The 18,704-nt window shown below is 46.1% G+C and overlaps 2 protein-coding genes across 2 annotated transcripts; both read right to left on the bottom strand.

Moving 5' to 3' along the window:
* Positions 1–2,324: 2,324 nt before the first annotated feature.
* Positions 2,325–3,699, bottom strand: LOC100192835 (60 ribosomal protein L14). The gene is made up of 5 exons (NM_001138026.1): positions 3,648–3,699; positions 3,444–3,545; positions 2,897–3,026; positions 2,658–2,770; positions 2,325–2,570 (listed from the first exon to the last, which is right to left on the bottom strand). Exons 1-5 carry the CDS (start codon positions 3,648–3,650, stop codon positions 2,514–2,516), a joined length of 405 nt encoding a protein of 134 aa, NP_001131498.1. The 5' UTR covers positions 3,651–3,699; the 3' UTR covers positions 2,325–2,513.
* Positions 3,700–7,602: 3,903 nt separating this feature from the next.
* On the bottom strand, positions 7,603–13,242 carry LOC100275115 (BZIP transcription factor). The gene is made up of 4 exons (NM_001348000.1): positions 11,001–13,242; positions 10,760–10,905; positions 9,891–10,114; positions 7,603–9,330 (listed from the first exon to the last, which is right to left on the bottom strand). The coding sequence occupies exons 1-4, from the start codon at positions 12,613–12,615 to the stop codon at positions 8,571–8,573; spliced, it is 2,745 nt and encodes a 914-aa protein (NP_001334929.1). The 5' UTR covers positions 12,616–13,242; the 3' UTR covers positions 7,603–8,570.
* Positions 13,243–18,704: the final 5,462 nt, after the last annotated feature.

Below are 18,704 nucleotides of genomic sequence, written 5' to 3'. Positions count from 1 at the left end.
CACCTGTCTTGCTGATCAACTTTATTAGGTATTTATTTAATCATATGTTTATTTAGCAACCACTGGTGTTATTATAATTCTTGTATTAATATAGACTGATTGTGTTTAATTTATATACACGTGCAAGCAGTGAATCATGTTGTGCAAACAGTAAGACGAAATAGAGAATACATAATTTATTCAGTGTTAAAAAAGAGCTGTGGATAAATTTATTGCTATGGAATCACAGGTGTCATCCAGCAACCAGTCACATAATCGAGACCCTATACTTGATAATAATATTGATATGGTCATGTAGATTTATAATCAAGATTGAATATAATCATGTTACGTAAGATTTTATTCAAAGAACTAAATAATGTTTTTTTCTAAAACATGTAGGTCCTACTTTAGAGTTGGCATAGGGCCTCAAATTTTCCCCACCCAGCAGGATCATGGTAGACACATCAAAGAGAAAAGGAGTGGGTTAGTCTGATGATCGAATCAAATTAGGATCGGATCCTATTCCTAATCATTTTTTAACTAAATTTATTTAAGGACCCTAACTTTTGCGAATGAGTATTTGGATCGTGATCCATTACTACCCCTAGAGGTGGATCTATGTCTTTTTTATGTTTCATTTTATTTCTTCATGTCTTCCTTGTAATCTTTGTGATTAGTTTATCGTATGTAATTATTTCTACAATTTTTTTAACAATGATATTTTTTCTACCAACAATTTCAATGCATGCATTCCACATGTTTTTTTAAAAAAAATCTATATTATATAAGCATCTCCAAGAGACCCCTAAAATTTTCTTATATATGGCCATCCTAACCATGAATCGTCCTTAGAATTTCATCTCCCACGACAGTTCCTCTCCTATATCTATATATCTCAGTAGCTACCGATTAGAGTAGACGCATCAATGGGGAGAGGAGAGTAATTGTCGTCTAGAGCAAAGGCATTCGTTTAGACGTGGCAGTTGATCATAGCAGGATAACAGATGCATCGATAGAGCGATTGCGGTTAGGAGGCAAAGGAACTGAATTGCTAGCACGGAAGGCATGGACTAGTGATGTATGGGCAATTGAAAGCATAAGACCCTCAATAGTTTCGGTGATCAATAATAATGATACAAGAGTATTATGATTACATGTGTTTTGCAAAAGAAAAAGTAGTTAGGTCACAATAATGGTGATTGTTTGGGAAATCAACAGTTTTCATGTCTTTAAAGTATGGAATTTATTTTAGTTTTTAAAGGATGGATGACAAGGTTAATGGTGTATTAGTTTCTAAGTGTCAATTGGAGTTGAGAGACATTTAAGAGTACTTCACTGATTTGTTTTCCTCTATAATGAGGGTATGAGTTAGTAATTTGACCTAGGAAAGTATAATGAGTTAAGTGTGGTACATACTAGTTATTTTTATCCTAATTAATTCAGATGAGATCCAAAATCATTTGGAACAACCCTCGTTTACAAAGTTTTCATATTCAAAGTGATTTAGGAATGTTTATAGGGGTGCTTGAATTCGACTGCGCATGAAAAGAGACCAAAGAGGTTCTTATAGTGCCAGATCGGTTCCGACTGGTGTCTTGAGACCAAATGGTACAATTACAGCGACTAGGTCCTTCCTAATGGCTTGTTCGGTTATTTTCAATCCATATGGATTGGAGTGAATTGATATGGATTGAGGTAAAACCGAACAAGCCCTAAAGGGTGTCAAACCATGTTGATAGGTCAATCATTGGACCGTCCGGCTGGTGTCTTGAGACCAAATCTACACGGCTTGTTGGGCAGCCGTGGTTGTTCGCAGCTATAGAGACGTAGAACCTGCAGCTGGATTAAAACCGCAACAAACAAGCCGACAATTATACGCCCAGAGTGACTAGGGTCCTTCCAACAAGGGTGTCGAACCCTGTTAATAGGGCAACCATTAGACAATTGTGTGACTGTGTCCAAGTCCGTTACTCACCGGAATGTGACTAGATAGGTCTCCGATGCTTACCAGAATGTGACTAGAGAAGTCTCATGAACGCTGATCTAGCTAGGGAATTAGACCATACGCTCCTATACAATGTCATCGTGACTATTGAGCCTCATCAAAGATCAACGATCAAAATGGATCACGTGACTGTTGAGTCTCATCAAGAAGATCAATGATCAAGTGTTGGATGGTCAGACGCTTGTATTTTCAGCCTAGACTTGTCGTAACAGTTAATTGCCCGCCCAACTCATCATTTAGCTCCCTTGCCTATATTTTTAGCTAACGATACCCTTTGAAATGTGAGGAAGAAACTTTGAGTTGATAGTCACGAGATTTGCGGCCTCGTTACACATTTGCCACAAGCTACCATAGATATTCCATATCATTCATGGCAAAAGTATCCTGAGCACGCCCGTGCTTGATAAAGTTTGAAATGGGTTTACAGGGAACATATTGGTAATTCTGGCTTTGACAACGCTCAATCGAATTGCTGATCCAACTCATAACCAAAAACTCTAACATGACATTCACGGAAAGAGACTCCTTAAGCCGTGGACGCCTTCTTCAGCTTGGCGAGCTCTTGCCTGATAGCACCGCCCCTCTGTTCACATAAAAGAAAAAGAAAGTGTGAGCCAGCAATATAGACACTGTCAACAGGAACTAGACATTTGACAGGAAGGTTCCTGACCTTAATCTTCGCCAGCATGACTTTGAACCTATCAAAGTCATTGAGCGATGCTCTCCTCTTCTGGACAATCAGCTTCTTGCCCCATGAGCTGTTCTCCCACTTGGTCTTCACATCTGAAAAAAGAATAGCAAGAGATCAAATAAGTGTCACCATTCTCTTATGGGCAATCATCTAGAATATAGAAGTTGAATAAAGTGTGGCGGTGCTAAAGAGGTCCACAACATAAGCTCTAGAGTTACCAGCTTCCTCCATCGCCTTGATCAGGGCTGTCTTCTTGGGGACACGTTTGATGTCAATCTTGATGTCAGTAAGTGAGAGCCGCTTGAAGTTCACCTGGCACCTGACCATATCAGGGGCATCCACAAGTGCCTGGTTCACAGAATGCAACAAGGCGATGAGGGCTTGAATGCTTGATTAATCAATTACAGCAAGACAAATAATCAAGGCAACGCAGAGATAGGTTGCTAGATACTGAACATTCGTTGCACCTTAAAAGGAATCTAAACGAGGGATTCGGTCTTGGTTCATTCGGGGAACAAGTTTGGCAAACAGCCCTTAGCCTCCTGGCATTGCCAAATGCTAAGGTACTATCTCCTCCATTTATCTCAAGAGTAGGTATGGTTAACCGCTAGATGAGGGCACGAGGGCACGCTACTTGGCCAATTCAAATAAATTGAATCAGGTGCTACCAAATACAGCGATTGTTCACATTTCTAACGAAGATCAGCAGATACAAACCCATTACTACCAGTAGTACAAAGCACGAGCCTAAAGGTCAGTCCTTACCCTGTTCTGGTCGACCACATCGACGATGACAACGAGACGGCCATAGTCCTCCCCGTAGTTCACCAGGGCCACGCGCCCGATCTCCACGAACCTCTTGAACGGCTGCACGCATAGCACAAACACACAAAACCCCAAGTCAGAACCCGCACAACTCATAACCCCCACCGGAACTAACACCACTGACACTAAGCGCGATCGACGTACCATCCTCGCGGTGGCGGTGGCGGCGCGGTGAAGCGGCTGGAGCGAGTGGGCGAAGCGCGGTGGAAGATAAACCAGAAACTAGGGTTCGGCGGTGGGAGTGCCCTATAAAGTGCCGTGCAAGTCCACTGGCGCCGTCGGATCAAGAGAAGCGACACTCTGGCCGTCCGATCCAGATCAGCGGAGTAAGAAGTCTACTGGGCCTTTGGGGCCTCGTTTGGAAGTCCGAATGCTGTGAATGTCCCTGGCTTTCCTTCTAGCAGAAACCCGCGTGGAACTCGGCCACAGACCAGATTTCCCCGGCATTTGGAAGCCCACGCGGGGTTACCTCGAAGAAGTACCTTTTTATTTTTACATTTAAAAATTGGAATAATTGGATCTATACTATTAAAAGATCCAAACTTTAGATATATACCATGGACCCCACATGTCATTGACTCATGTGGACCCACATGTAAGTGAGATAGTAATGGTATAGATCCAAAGTGGTGATCTTTTAATGGTATGGATCCAAATTTCCCTTAAAAATTATTTGAAATTTTTAAACGATATCCAAAACTGAAATCTCTATTGAAAATGGTTGGTTTTGTCAATTTTGGGTATATCCAGTAAAATCCGAACCCGAAATTTCGGGTAATAGTTTTTAAAACAAAAAATTGGGTAGTTGCTTTTAATACCGAATTATTCGACTAAAATATTTCGGGTAACCCGAATGCACAGGTATGTTTTTTTTCTAGACGATGATGATAGCTACCGAATCTAGGATTAATAGATATCGAAGCAGATAGGAAGGGGGTGGAGGTTCCTTTTCACCTCTACCCCTGCAAGGCTGCAAGGCTGCAACCTTCTCGCCAAGTGCCACCAGCGCGGTACGTGTGTCGCCAACACCCTCAAAGTCCTCACCGGTGGCTATCAGGTTTGTTAGATTGAAAATTAGTTAGAAATGTATCACATTTCTCATCCCAGCGATAGTCTGTTAAAAAAGTTTTGTTGTCTTTGTAGAATGAAACGTACATATAAGTTTGTTGCGGTGAAATTGCCTATGCGATCCTTTAACCGTACTTTGGCAGAGTTGGTTAGTGAAAGTGGATCATACTAATTGTGTTGGATACTTGGCAACATCTAGAATTAACTTTATATTTCCTTTTCAGCTGCAAGCATGCGAGGGCTTGTTGCTCTTAGGCTCTCAGATGAGAGTATCCTACCCTTCCACTACAACAATTATGCCACAGAGCTTGACCTCTCCTTAGGAGCTCCCAAACAAATTATAGATTCACCTATTTCAGTTTTTTCCCATTTTCTATTTTTTGGTAAGTCCAAATTTATAGAATCACGACAGTTGTCCTGGTTATCAGAATGGAGCATTGGGTATCTGAAAGAGTACTGTGAATGTCTGTGTGAGCTTGTCACCCTTACACAAGTCAATCAAAGAGTTCAGAAAGGCAGTTATAAAAGTGGATTCTGAATTAAAGGTATATATTCTCCAGATTGTTGCATGTTGTTTCCTGATTCATGCTTTCAACATTGTTTAACTTTTTAGTTTTTTGTTAGGCTCTACAGACATGGAAAATTTTGGTCCCAATGTAGAAACAATCCCTTGAAGGTTAGAGGCATCAATGAACGGTTGATGATGATTGAACAGGCATTCACAGACCATGGAGGACTATCTGGATGGCCACGGTACAAACACCTGATAAGTTCTTTTGGATAGATAGCCATATCTCTAATAAGAAAAATTCTAGGCCATTTCTTTATCAAGAGTTGTCCCTGTTTGGTGCCCCTATGCTGCACTTGATGGTTGATGACTCAAATATGTTTGTTGTTAACTACATTGACCCTTTGAATTATTTCCAGGTTTACTTTAAAGGGTACTATAAAGGTAAAAATGTCGTTTTTCCGAGTTAACTCGTGAAATAAAACTTAGAATTATGCATTCATGCATAAATGTCAGCACAGTGACAAATACCATTATTAAATTTCCGAATTAACTCATGAAAGAGAACTTAGAAGCATCGGACTTATCCAGTGACAGACCAGACTTGTCGGGTGAGCACTAAAGGCTCGGGAAAACTTAGATCCAACCTCCCATAAGGGACCCTGCCGGGGAAGAAGGATCCTAGGGCACCTAGAGCACTTCGAGACGACATAGAGTCAACGTGAAGGTGAAGTTAGGGTTTGGAAAGTGACGGGGTTGAGAGAACATATGCAAATAAAGGTTAATTGATAAACATAGAAGTATTGGTTCGATTGGAGTTAACTCAGTTGGCGATTGTCCTTCAATATATATAGGGAGGAGGCTTGGACCCTTGCACAAATTGAAATCCTTCCAAATCCCGAACAAATCTCGAGTTCGGGTCGGATACGACGATCCTGAACATGTCCGGCAGCCACGCCAGACAAATCCAGCGCCGCAGGACTAATTCAGCTCTGGGTCGAATATGTCCGGCACATGCAGCCAGCCAACCCTTCTACTTTTGATGCTCAACACATTGCCCCCTACCTTTCAGTGAAGGTCATGAGCTGAAAGCACTCGGCGCCTAAAATACACCGAGAATAAATATATGTGGATCTGGAGAAACTATATCGTTGTGGTCAGTGGTGGCGTAAGACTCTTTCTGCGGAGGGACCTAAGAACTGGACTCTTTTTATTTTTATATTTATTTTTTGAACTTTCAAAAATATATGTGGATCTAGAGAAATTATAGGATTGGGGTTTGTCCGGGACAGGACGCGGCAAGGGGCAGGCCCACCAGCAGAGGGGCTCGGCAGACGACAGTTTGGGCATTTGCCCACCTGTCACTCGGGCCAGGGGCGACAAGGGGCCTATCGCTTGAAACTATCTGCAGCGGTTACTCCTAAATTTCTCCCCTTATCACTTTTTTGCGTCTAATTATCAACATTTCATTTCATACCCGTAGCGGTTCTCCCTATTTTCTCCCTCTATACCCCACTACAACCATAAAATATTATTTCATATAACTACTTTTTATTCACTATCAATTTTTCTTCTACTAACAATTGTAGCCGGACTCATAGCATACTAGAAAGGAGGAGACGAGCGCGCGCTGCATCTAGAGGGAGAGAGAAGAGAACGGTCGCGTGGGGGCGCCGTAGGGCGATGCGCTGCAGCTGCAAGGGGCGGGACTGTAGCCTCTGCATGGCGGAAGGGGGCAGCTCGCGGTGGCAGCTGCAGATAGTCTGATCCTCGGGCGAAATCCCCCTATCCCCTATATAAAGCATGCATAAATGTCGTCCATTTGTTGGCCGAAGAAGAAAAAAAGGAAAATTGGCAAGAAACAACAAAAGCCCAACAGATGTCCCAAAGAGGTGAGGAGTACTGATAATGTATTAAGGGCTTCTCTTGAGTAGAGCTTAGCACTGATAATGTATTAACGCCCATTCATCAGTTTTGCTGCGCCACTGCAGCTACCTGCCTGCACAGCACACAGATACAAAAACTCACAGTGTGTTAGCGGAAGTGCGGAACAGTGCTAGCAGGTTGAGAGGTGAGCAGTGAGCTGCTAGAGTATGCGTCGTCGGCACAGATCGAGGCTAGTTCCCAGAAACCACCTCGGCGATCGATCCTTCTAGTTCTCAGCTTCACTTTGACCGGAACAATCGAGCACCCAGGTTATACAGATACAGTAGCATGTCTTTGCTTGCAGGCTACCTGGTACTAGTAATTTGAACTCAATTAATCTGGCGGGCGGGCTCATGCATGGGGGCATTCTTCTCATAGTTGTAAGCAAAAAAAAAAACGAAATGGTAATCCTGAAAATAAAACGAATAGCCGTCCCAAGATCGATCCATGGATCGTCGCCGTTTTCCGATGCTTGAAATTATCCAATTGGTATGGCGAGATCAGCCCGTAACTAAACTCACCATCGCGATGCTGTACTGCTAACCACCGTTACACCTATCCATCAGACCATCACAACAGGTGGGCTCAGAGCATTCAGCAATTCACAAGCACGGCAAACCCGTGGTGAAAAAAATGAATAAAATATGGCGCAGCAGGTTTAAGTTCGCCGGCAGCTGTACACGGGGTGCTACAAATGAATTAATAATATGTATATATAATAAACAAAAAAAAAGGTTGAGGGCCGGAGCGGTTAGCTGATCTGCAGAACGGGTCAGGGCGTCGTCTACCCTGTAAGAGTACTTCCAGCTCGGTTGCACGGCGAAGTAGAGTCCAGACGCAGCAGAGGAAACTCTAAGCAAACATATGTCTCGGGCGCTCGGCAGCGGACAAGAGGCTCCAGCTCGATTCATCCCGCATCACCTCTCTGTACAAATGTACAATGACATGCCAAAGTGCTGCGATTACGGAACACCTTCTGATAGCCTGGCCTCTTGTATGTACGGTTGAGCGCTGGCATAGTGACATGGGGTGGAGAGCAGCGTTCCATGGATCTTGGATTTCATGACAACAGGATCTTATATGCCCCACCCTTTGATCTGAACCAAGATCGTGCGGCTTACATCTTCCTTCCAATTATCTTCTGGGGTTGCACAGCCAACTAGAGGTCATAATTCAGCTTCCCAGATGCACAAGGGCCTGCCTCTTCTTCACTCAGTCGCTCCAGGGGTCTCACAACTACCAGAACATGCCTGGTGATATACCTATTTCCATAACCGTGCTTCACAGTTCCGGTTTGAGGAGAACTGCTGGCCATCCAGATCAAAGAATGCATCACGTAGCCCAACTCATGTACAGATTAGTAAAACAAAACCCGTGTTGCAACCTGTTAACTCCACACCAGAGCCTGAAACCCGAAACCCGAAACTTGGGGCACCTGGCGAGCAAGGTGCATCAGCTGCCACAAGGGTTGTAGTGTCACTGTGCCGCAGGGGGGTCACTGGTGGCGGTCCCTTTGCATTGACAGACGCTCATGTCCTCGTGTAAAACCTAAGCGTTGAAAGGAGTTAGGGAACACTGCCGCCGCTCTCCTGCGCAACTCGGGCTTTCTCTTCTTCGGCGCGAAGATGGAGCTCCCTGTATGTATTCGCGGATGCAGAAGTGAAGTTCTCCATCGCTTCGAAGATATTTCTCAGGCCTGATTGCAAACTGCCAACCTCAGCGCCAGGGCCTCGCTGCTCATGTAACGCTTGCGCGGACAAGGACACGCTGCCCTGACTCGAAACGAGCACGAGCTTCTTGTTCTGCGCTTCCAGGGCCTTGCGCATCGACTGCTCATCTCTTTCCATCACCCTAAGATCCCTGTCCATGCCTTTGTTCGCCATCAGACCCTGTCTTTGCTCTGACCTGTGCCTCTCCCAGAGGTTCAGAACGTTGGATGCAAAGGCCTGCATCGCCTCAACTACTTCTTTCTCAGATATCCTGTCCACACTGGCAGCCCAGTTATTACATATGACGAAGATCGGTGGCCCTCCTAATCTTCCAGGAGAAAATGGAGGCGCCCCGTCCTCGGTTTCCTCGGGAACATAGATAACACCATTTGTCAGCCACCGGTTTAAGGTTTTAACATAATTCTTTTGAGCGCTAACCCATGCAACAAAACAAGCAATCCAATCCAATAGCTGAAGCTCTAACCGCTTGATCAAGTCCATATGAGCGTCACCGAACTTTGCAGTGTCTATCATGGAGTCTATGTTTTTAGCTTGGGATATGGCATGCAGTTGTATCTGATGGCATTCTAGCATAACGCTCCACATCCTCATCAACCTGAAATATATTGTTTTTTCAGTCTCGAGAAATAATCTATGGCAAATATACCAACCCTGGACAAAAACAGGATTCACAGATGCCAACTTATACATCTAAGAATACAACTCATTGTAAATATAATTTTTAATAGAAGAATGCATGCACAAACTCCAACCATGTATTTATACATCTTTTATGTCAGAAACACCAATGCCTACTTCTAGAAAGTTATAACTTTATTCATGATGTTACACCTATATATCACTCTATCAGTATTAACACAGGATTATCAATCTATTTAGGCATGAATTACAACAAATATGTTATTCCTGTTTTGTCACATATTGTATGAGTTACTTCCAAAAAAAAAATTTACTACATAAGCCAGTGAGAACCTTTTGAATAATTTGTTTCCGTACTAAGAATTGCAGAGAGAACCCAAGCCAAACTACTAGTCAGACAAACTCAAAACCAGACAAGCCAGTAAATCAGAGCACAGACAGAGGAAGTATTGCAATAACGTAGTACTTTATGGGCTAAAATAAGGTTAGAGCTGCTTTGAGATAAGAGCTGCATACCCTTGAATGAGCTCACATGTTTGAGGCCACAACTCTTCATCCCTCAACTTACTAATCTTTTCTGAAATAGTGTTTACAACCTGGATAGCTATGCTAATCTTAGTTGATAGCTTCCTGATGTAAACTTCAGTGGCCTCAAGCTTATGAGCTTCGGCACCTTTCTCATCTAACATTTTCAGCTCCTCACGTTTTCTGTCATACAGTACCCGCATTGTCTCCTCTGTCTGTCAATCCCCAAAAAAGTCACATCAGTTTACACAGTACAAAAAAATAATGAACAAATCCAAACTGGATTTTATTAGGCCTGACATAATACAAACAAACAACACAATTGTTCAAAAAACATGGACCCATAAGTTGGCTGGCAAAGTAAAAGCACTGGTGTCAGCGTGAAGCCTTGGGAACATAAAGACCATGCAAAAGAAAGCACAAAATCATAGACACAATCATTTCTTGAACGAACATTTGTCAAAAAGGAAAAGGGGGGAAATGCAAGGATATTAGAAGCACAATTAATTTCTAATAGCATGTGAATAGACACTCCAAACTAGGTATTGGAGCAGGCACATTCATAATCATAACCTAAACTAGCTACTTGATCTGTAATTAGTGTCACAAAGTCAAAACTAAACTGAAGCTAAAATTTCTATATACAAGTGGCAACTCCAAAAGGTATAAATAGAACAAAGCCAGGATAACATGAGAGAATGGATAAAATGTGGAAGCTTCACATACAAGATTTTGACTGTGCAATCTCAATTAAGATCTACAAGCATGAAGGTGTAAGCAGAAAGAATCATATGCCCAAAAGCAATCTCACATATCACAACATTCCTAACAAATCCAAATATGTAAAGTATATTATATACCTTAACTTCCTCAAGAAGCTTCTTCTCCCACATGTACAATTTCTGTAGTGTAGAGGAGAGGTTGCCAGAGCCCATCGCCTTGTCCTCTTCAAAACGCAGAAACTCCTCCTCCATTGTCGGTATACCACAAACAATCATTGCGGAGACTAAATGATTGATTGTGTCAAATTAGCATTCATACTGCCAAGTGCACAGTAAGAATAAGAATTCTTATTGCAAATGTGAAATAAGCTTTACCAACCTTTGAAACCTGAACCCTTCTGGTAGTAAGGCATCTTTCCGACCTCAAGCATCTTTGATACCTCACCAGCTGATTGTGAGGCACGCTCGAATTGAGTCCTGATCTCCACCACCACCTCAGTGTCATCAATGTATAGCTTTTCCGATCCTGTGGGTGGTAGACCGGCAACATGCTGCCGTGGCTCCGAGTGTCGAACTTGTTCTCCGACAACACTTTTTTCCACTACATGAACGTCATGCTCCAAGCTGCTACCACTACCACTGGCCTCAGATGACTTGGACTTGCGGGGCAATTCATCCCCCGTGCTGCTCCTACCCTCTCCCTTTGCGGCCTTCCCGTTCCCCATGTAACCCTTCACAGGGTGCTTCTCATCACCATAAGCTTCCTTGACTACCTCCATGTCTTCGTCCTCCAAGTCTGGAATCCCCTCCTCCTCGCGCACATCCTTCAAACTCCTGCCAGGAGAGTATGGAGCTGCTGTAGCAGTTGGTTGCTCGTAGTAGCTCTCATAAGTTCCAAACGGGTCCAGGAACTCCCAGGTGGACACCCTGGGCGGAGATGGAGGCGGTGGCACTGCTGCTGGCTCACCGGAGGAGGATGGGATGTCTGCTGGTGGTGCAGGAGCAGAACCACCTCCATAGTAACCACCATAGGCATACTGATTATATGATCTTGAACTCTGTGGTGGGTAGGAGTACCCACCACCATAGCCACGCGGGGGTGGCTGCTGCTCGCCATTGCCGGAATAGTAGTGGACCCTGGCATTAGTCGCCTCCAGGCGTTGCTCGTGCGAGACAGATGGTGGAGGTGGCTGGCTGCGAGCGTAGCTGATGTTAAAGAAGCTCTGGCCATATCCGCCTATGCCAGCATAGCTTTGGTCATAGCCGCCAGCGCCGCCACCACTGCCCATGCCACCATAGCCCTGGTCATCATAGCCGCCGCCGCTGCCGCTGCCACCATAGCTTTGCCCATACATGACACCATGGCCTGGTTCATAACCACCGCCGCCGTTCATGCCAATACCGCCATAATCAGGACCAGGACCCGGACCAGGCCCAGTGGCGTACCCGTAACCGTATCCAGGACCATACGGCGGCGGAGCATACCCTCCGCCGGAGGCATACGGCTGTCCCATCTGCGGTGGCGGAGGACCCGGCGCGCCGGTGGAGCGGACGACCTCCGGGCGGCGGCGAGCCGGGTCGGGCTCTTCGTCGGAGTGGAACTTGATGTGCCCATCCTCGGAATCGGAGTCGCCGTCGGAGAACTGGATATGCCCGTCGTCGGGGGCGATGCGGACCTGCTTGGCGACGGGCGGCGCGGCGGCGGCGGCGGAGGAGGACGCCATCGCGGGCGGCGGCGACGCGGCAGGGAGGCCGTCGCCCTTCCGCTGCTGCGGGAGGCGGAGCGCGGGCTCGGGCGGCGGCGGCGGCAGCGACTGGACCCCGCGGAGGAAGTCGTGCAGCAGGGCGCCGACGGCGCGCAGCGACTCGGCGTAGGCGTGGTGCGCGTCGGCGAGCGTGTAGCGCTGGCGGATGGCCAGCGCGAGGAGCTCGGAGCGCACCCGGCAGTGGCGCACCGCGTACTCTTCCTCCATCTTGGACTGGCCGCACCCCATGGCGACCGACCGGCCTGCCGCCCGAAAGAAAACCGCTTTTTATTCCTCCCTCTCACAGCAGAAGAGAGCCCAGTCAGAGCGGCGGCGGCGGCAACCGCATGGCGGAGGGTGGGGCGAATCTGGCGGGCGGGCGCGGAGACGAGCAGATCTGGGGTAGCTACCTCCTACTGGCTACAACGGCGGTGGCGGAGGGGACGGGGGGGCTCAGCCGAGAGATTCTTCGCCTTTTGGCGTGCGTGCCAGCGGGGAGCGGCTCGTCGCGATGCGCGCGGCGCAGGTCCTCCTTTCTCGGGCCGCGGTGAAAACCCTCCCGCATGCTCCTCCGCTCTTTCCCACTCCCGCCGCGGTGGGGGTGGGGGGGAGCGCTCTTTCAGTCCGACGAGGGGAAAATGGCGGTGGCAACTGGCAACGAGCGAAGCGCTGCGAGCGAGCGAGTGTGCGCGCCTACTGATGACTAGCACGGCTAATGGCTGGGCTGTGGGCGTTGGTTATGGAGCACGAGGCATCGAGGCGCGTCTGAGCTGCTGCCCTTTCGGTGCGGTGGTTTTACCGGAAAAAGGGCCTGGGAATCATTTGACGGACGGGGCGGGGAGGCGGAGGGCCGGAACGGAGACGGAGGAGGATCGCGGGGGCGGGGTGGGGCATCCCAGGGGAGACATCCGTACATCCACGCCTGTGGCCGGGCGTGGAGGGGCTGGCTGGATTTTATTACCCTGCTGCGCTGCCGCTGCCAGCCCACCGGCCACCACACACTTGTTGGGGTGCGGTTTTTTCCGCTTCGTTTCGTTTCCCCCCCTCTTATTTCTCTCGCTTTCTTCCTTGGCTTATTTATTATTACTTCCTCCTCTCTTTTCTGATCTGAGTCATGCGTCTTGCTCTCTGCTCCCCGTTCTTTGTCACGTACTTGCTGCTGTTTACTAACAACGATGGCGGCTGCTGGTGACCTGGAAGTTTGTTGTGGGGCGGTGGAGAGGGCGTGGCTGACGAGAGATGGTACGAATTGGTGTGTGTGGTTTCGTGTGAGTGATCAGCTGATCATCCATCAGACTGTGTCTGGTGTGAAGGTATTTTTTTATGAATCCGGGTATTGCCAGCCGCTGCTGGATTTTTTTGGATCCGGTGGTTTCTGCTTGTGCAGTTGTGCGTGTGATGCAACGATGCGTCGTGCTCGAGATTTCGACAGCGCGGTGCGAGTGCAATCAGCTGCCTGAGACACGATGTCCGCAGCCTCCTTCTTCCGGTAGCTGCTGGACACAGCCTGAGATTCATTCCGTAGGACAGGGGAAGGGCCGAGAAATTAAGGGTGTGTTTGGTTCGGCTTTTTTTTAACCAGCTTATCTGAAAAGCTGGCTGTTAGGAAAAGCTGGTGGTCAGAATTTGTGTGTTTGGTTCGCCAGCTGTGCAGAAAAGCAGTTCGTGAGAATCTACGTGTTTGGATAATCAGATTATCATATTGCAGATTCTGTTCGAAGAAACGACAAAATGAAACCCATAACAAACGAAAGGTCATTACACAATAATTAGTGCAGTTCATTACATCATAAGTCCCGTTATATTGACATACTAAACTACGTCACTAATGCATTAGCAATTGCATCTCGAAAAGCACTCATGTCTAATTCATCAGATGTGGTACTACTACTCTCATCTAAAGGTACATCATGACTGCTGCTAGTAGGTCCTAGTTCATCAAAGTCTCTATCGTGTAGAGCACTCTCTCTAATAAAGTTATGCAATGTCATACAAGCAATAATTATCTTGGACTGTTTGGTAAGCGAAAAAGAAGGGAGACTTAATAGAACTCTCCACTTCATTTTAAGCACCCCAAACAATCGCTCTATAACATTGCGTAGCGAAGAGTGTGCATAGTTGAATACTTCTTTGCTACCAATAAGTTGCCTCGCATTTTGCCATTCAGAAATGTGGTACTTCTGACCCTTATAAGGTGCAAGGTAGCCCTTTCTATTTGGATAACCTGAATCGACAAGATAGTATTTACCTGCACAAACATGAAATACAAAAGTTCAATACTTAAGCCAGTAATTAATAGCATATGTCATAAAAACAAGGTATATAATTGTATACCTTCTGGTGGCTGGGGGAACCTGTCCGCATAAGTTATCAAAGTATCTTGTAGCACTCTAGTGTCATGTACGGATCCAGGCCATCCTGTGACAACAAATGTGAACCTCATATCGAAGTCACAAACGGCCATTACATTCTGCGATGCGTAACCGTGTCGTCCAATATATTTGGCTTGCTCTGAGGCCGGCACTGCCGCTGGAAAGTGACTACCATCAATTGCTCCTATGCAGTCCTTGAAGTGTGGCCAAAATCTCGCCTCTCGCAAACGCGGATGAATCTCGGTGAAATATGGGTCTTTGGGCTTAATGATGTCAGATGACATCTTAAACAGTGCATCAAGGACTTCACTATACTTGCGACTAATTGTTTCCAAAGAGTGACCAAACTTATTCCGTATTTGCCTAAATGACTGTGGACCCCCACATGCCCACAAGAAAATGCCAAGCGCTTCCATAGTACTGACACCCCGGCTTGGAATCAGACCATAATTGTCCACCAATGTGTCATGCAATCGTCTAAACACGGTTCGTCGCATGCGAAACATATCGAAGCAGTCGTTACTATTCTCCAACGTTCTCTCCACCCATTGAATACCAGATTCAACCAATGTTCTTCTACGAACCTGACTAAAATTCCTGCCCCAAACATCTACAGCACATATAGCAACCACCAAATCTGCATCTCTGTCATCCATTTCATTATCAAATGTGTGTGCAGCAGGGTCAGACATCTGCATGCACACAAATAACAGAGACATATTCATATGTAACAACACTTTATAAGTGACATGTCAATGTACAACCACAGTTTACAAGGCACATATAATCAGTATTCAAATGAGACTCAACGTTCACATTGTTCACAAGCACACAACTCTGATTATTCAAATACAAGTTCAACTCGAATATCTGGATAACTGTTTGACCGGAAAACTGAAGCGCACGACAAGTTTATTACTCACAACAATGAAAAGACAAGACTCAGAAAACAGACAGAAACAACGGTAAAACTGAATAACCCTCTGTTGTCGGACCAGCAGCAGCTAAGTGCACTTTTTAAGATCTATCTCGTAAGCATTGCGAAGCCAAGCGATCCTTCCTTCTTTTGTCTGCAAGTTTGCAAAAATATCTCTATACTTTTTCTCAGTCAATAGATGAGTGGCAAACAAATGTATTTGGCTGCCTTCTGGTGATCCATCATCCATAACTTGTTGCAATTGCTTTTTAATCTCAAGTCGAACTGGGTCATTGTCAGCAGAGGTAATGGACTTGTTAGTGGTCATTGAACGCGACTCAAAAGCCTCCACTAGTCTTCTCATGTACTCTTCCCTCGAATCTTTTTTCTTCTTGGGTTTAGGAGAATCATGGCGCATCTTACGCTTCCCACTAGCATTTGTGCAGGGGTCAGGTGTGCTGTTTTCACCCCCACCTAAAGTGGCTTCCAAATGATCATCAGATGATGAATTAGCATCCTCGACTCCAGGAACCAGGGTTCTTTCATTTGTGCAAACAATGGGGCCAAACATAACCTTTAGCTCGTCCTCATTCTCTAGGGGGGCTGTTTTGAACATAATACAACCTGGCATTGCCTGCACCAACATAGTTCCTAGTTTGAGATGGCCAATACTATTGTTAGTCTACAAAACAAAAAAAACAATCTACTTACTTCATTTTGCTTGGCCCACCACTCATCTGGGGCACTGATTGAACCAGTATGAGGGTCTCTACCAAGACCTGTCGCCCTTTCATTTAGAGTTTTCCACTGGGTGAACATTCTCTTCAACGAGTCCCACCTATTCTTCATTTGATCCCTTGTGTACGTGCGACCAGTGCGTTCCTTAAACTTTCTTATGAGGTTAGCGTACCCTTCGGCGTTTAGGAATTGTTGTGGCATGTTCCGTGCATTCACCTCTTCTACACATATTTCTGTGTAAATTTTTGTTGCTCTACTATCCCACTTTGCAATGACTTTCCCAGACTTGTCCATCTAGTGCAAAACAAGTGTACACGATATGAAAATACGTATTGAAGTGCTTTTACTAAGCAAACAAAAAGTCAACACTTAACTGAGCATACAATAAAATAAGGTAGTACCATAAGGAGTCACATTCGGTTTGACATAATTACATATAAAGACTTAACGAAGTCATGTTCTGGTAGACACAAAAGCACAGGGAAGAATATTCAACTGCGCAGTAAGCAAAAGGTTGATGTCTCCCTGTTACCCTAACACCTGTCAGCTAGGTTCACCATGTTCTAACTTAAACGTCATTGTCACTAAATGATGGCATATGATCGGAATCATATTCAACACCCCAGAAGATTTCGAAATGCTCCGCAAAGTCCCAATCAGGAGTAAGGTCGTCGTCAGCAGGGGGTGGTGAGGACAAGGTAGAAGGTTCGTAGCTGCTGTCACCCGGGTTGTTTACGTTGTTCACGATGTCCAAATTCTCTTGCAACACCAGAGAGTCTTGCTCCAGCATGCAAGCTATGTCCTCCAATGCTACACGAAGTTTTGTAGCGTCAAATGAGGTCAACCCCCGACCAGGACGGATTGTTTCCCTCGCTACCGAAAAAATCTTGTCCGCAATCTCTTGCATCCTTCCAATTGCCTTGTTGGCTATGGAGTCAGCTGAATCCATCTGATGTGGATTTATTAGGTCGTTAGTATACCACACATGGGGACTATGTACACAAATTTGGCTTACTTTTCCAGTGCCTAGGCTGCTAACAAAGGAGGCTATACCAAACATTTACTACTAACGTCTGTACTTTTGATAGTACAAACACACTTTGAATGGAGTAACCACAAAACGTGAACATATGAACAATTACTGCTTAACATACACAGCATGTTAATGACAAGAAGGGGAAAATAATTTAATGTGGACATCACCTTCGTTGGAGTGGAGATTCTGTGATGCAACAGAGAGACAAACAGCTAACACCCCGAGATCTGAACATCAAATCAACAGGATATTCGTTAATAAGCAGTTAACAATTGGCTTCATTACAGTGGGAAGTTTGAACCACACACGTCGATGCATCCTAAAGCATAATCAGTACATGGGGGAAGAAAGGTACACATGGAAGTTAGGAATGCACCTACGAATACGACGACTTCGGATAACGGTGGACTCCAAGCTTGCGGAAGACCCTAGCGGCGGCGAGGTGAAAACCCTAGCGACGTCAACGGGGGACGAGCGGATACGGAAGACCTGGCGGCGGCGAGGTCAAAACCCTAGCGATGATGCGGCGAGGTCAAAACCCTAGCGACGATGCAGCGAGCTCAAAACCCTAGCGACGATGCAGCGGGGGACGAGCGGATACGGAAGACCTGGCGGCGGCGAGGTCAAAACCCTAGCGACGATGCGCCAAAACCCTAGCGACGATGCAGCGAGCTCAAAACCCTAGCGACGATGCAGCGGGGGACGAGCGCATACGCAACGGAATGGAGGAATGTACCTGAGCGAATGCCGCGGAAGGGGAGACGGGAGTCTGGTCGAGGTCGCCGCCCCGATGCGGCGGAGGAGCAGGCGGCGGTTGAGGGAGAGAGCTGAGGATTGCAGAGGACGCTGGGCTCGGGCGGACGCTCGCGAATAGCCGACTTCCAGCGGACGCGTGCGTCGGGCGGCTTCTCATTTCGTGTACAAGGCCGGCTTCCGTAGGAAGCGCGACCGCCAGAAGCTGGCCCAGAAGCTAGCCGTTTGGCAGCGGCTTCAGCTTCTGGCGGCCAGAATCGGCCCAGAATCCCAACCAAACACATACTAAGAATGGGATTTCAGAGGAGGAAGGAGATATCAGATACGGCAACATTCGGTAGAGACAAGGGGATTTGGAGCGTGGATTTTCCATCGAGAATCCATTAGAGTTGATTCGGTAACAATGGGATTACGGAAGGATTGAAGAACACTAAGAAGGAAATGAGCTAATTTTCTCTTCAACCCTCTCCAATCCCTCCGTAATCTCTTGTCACCAAATCAACCTTTAGTGTATGTAAAGTCT

Source organism: Zea mays, chromosome 2 (genome assembly GCF_902167145.1).
Source record: "Zea mays cultivar B73 chromosome 2, Zm-B73-REFERENCE-NAM-5.0, whole genome shotgun sequence".
Classification (NCBI taxonomy): domain Eukaryota; kingdom Viridiplantae; phylum Streptophyta; class Magnoliopsida; order Poales; family Poaceae; genus Zea; species Zea mays.
Note: the sequence above shows the minus strand (reverse complement) of the source record. Positions and strands in the feature narration are given on the sequence as shown.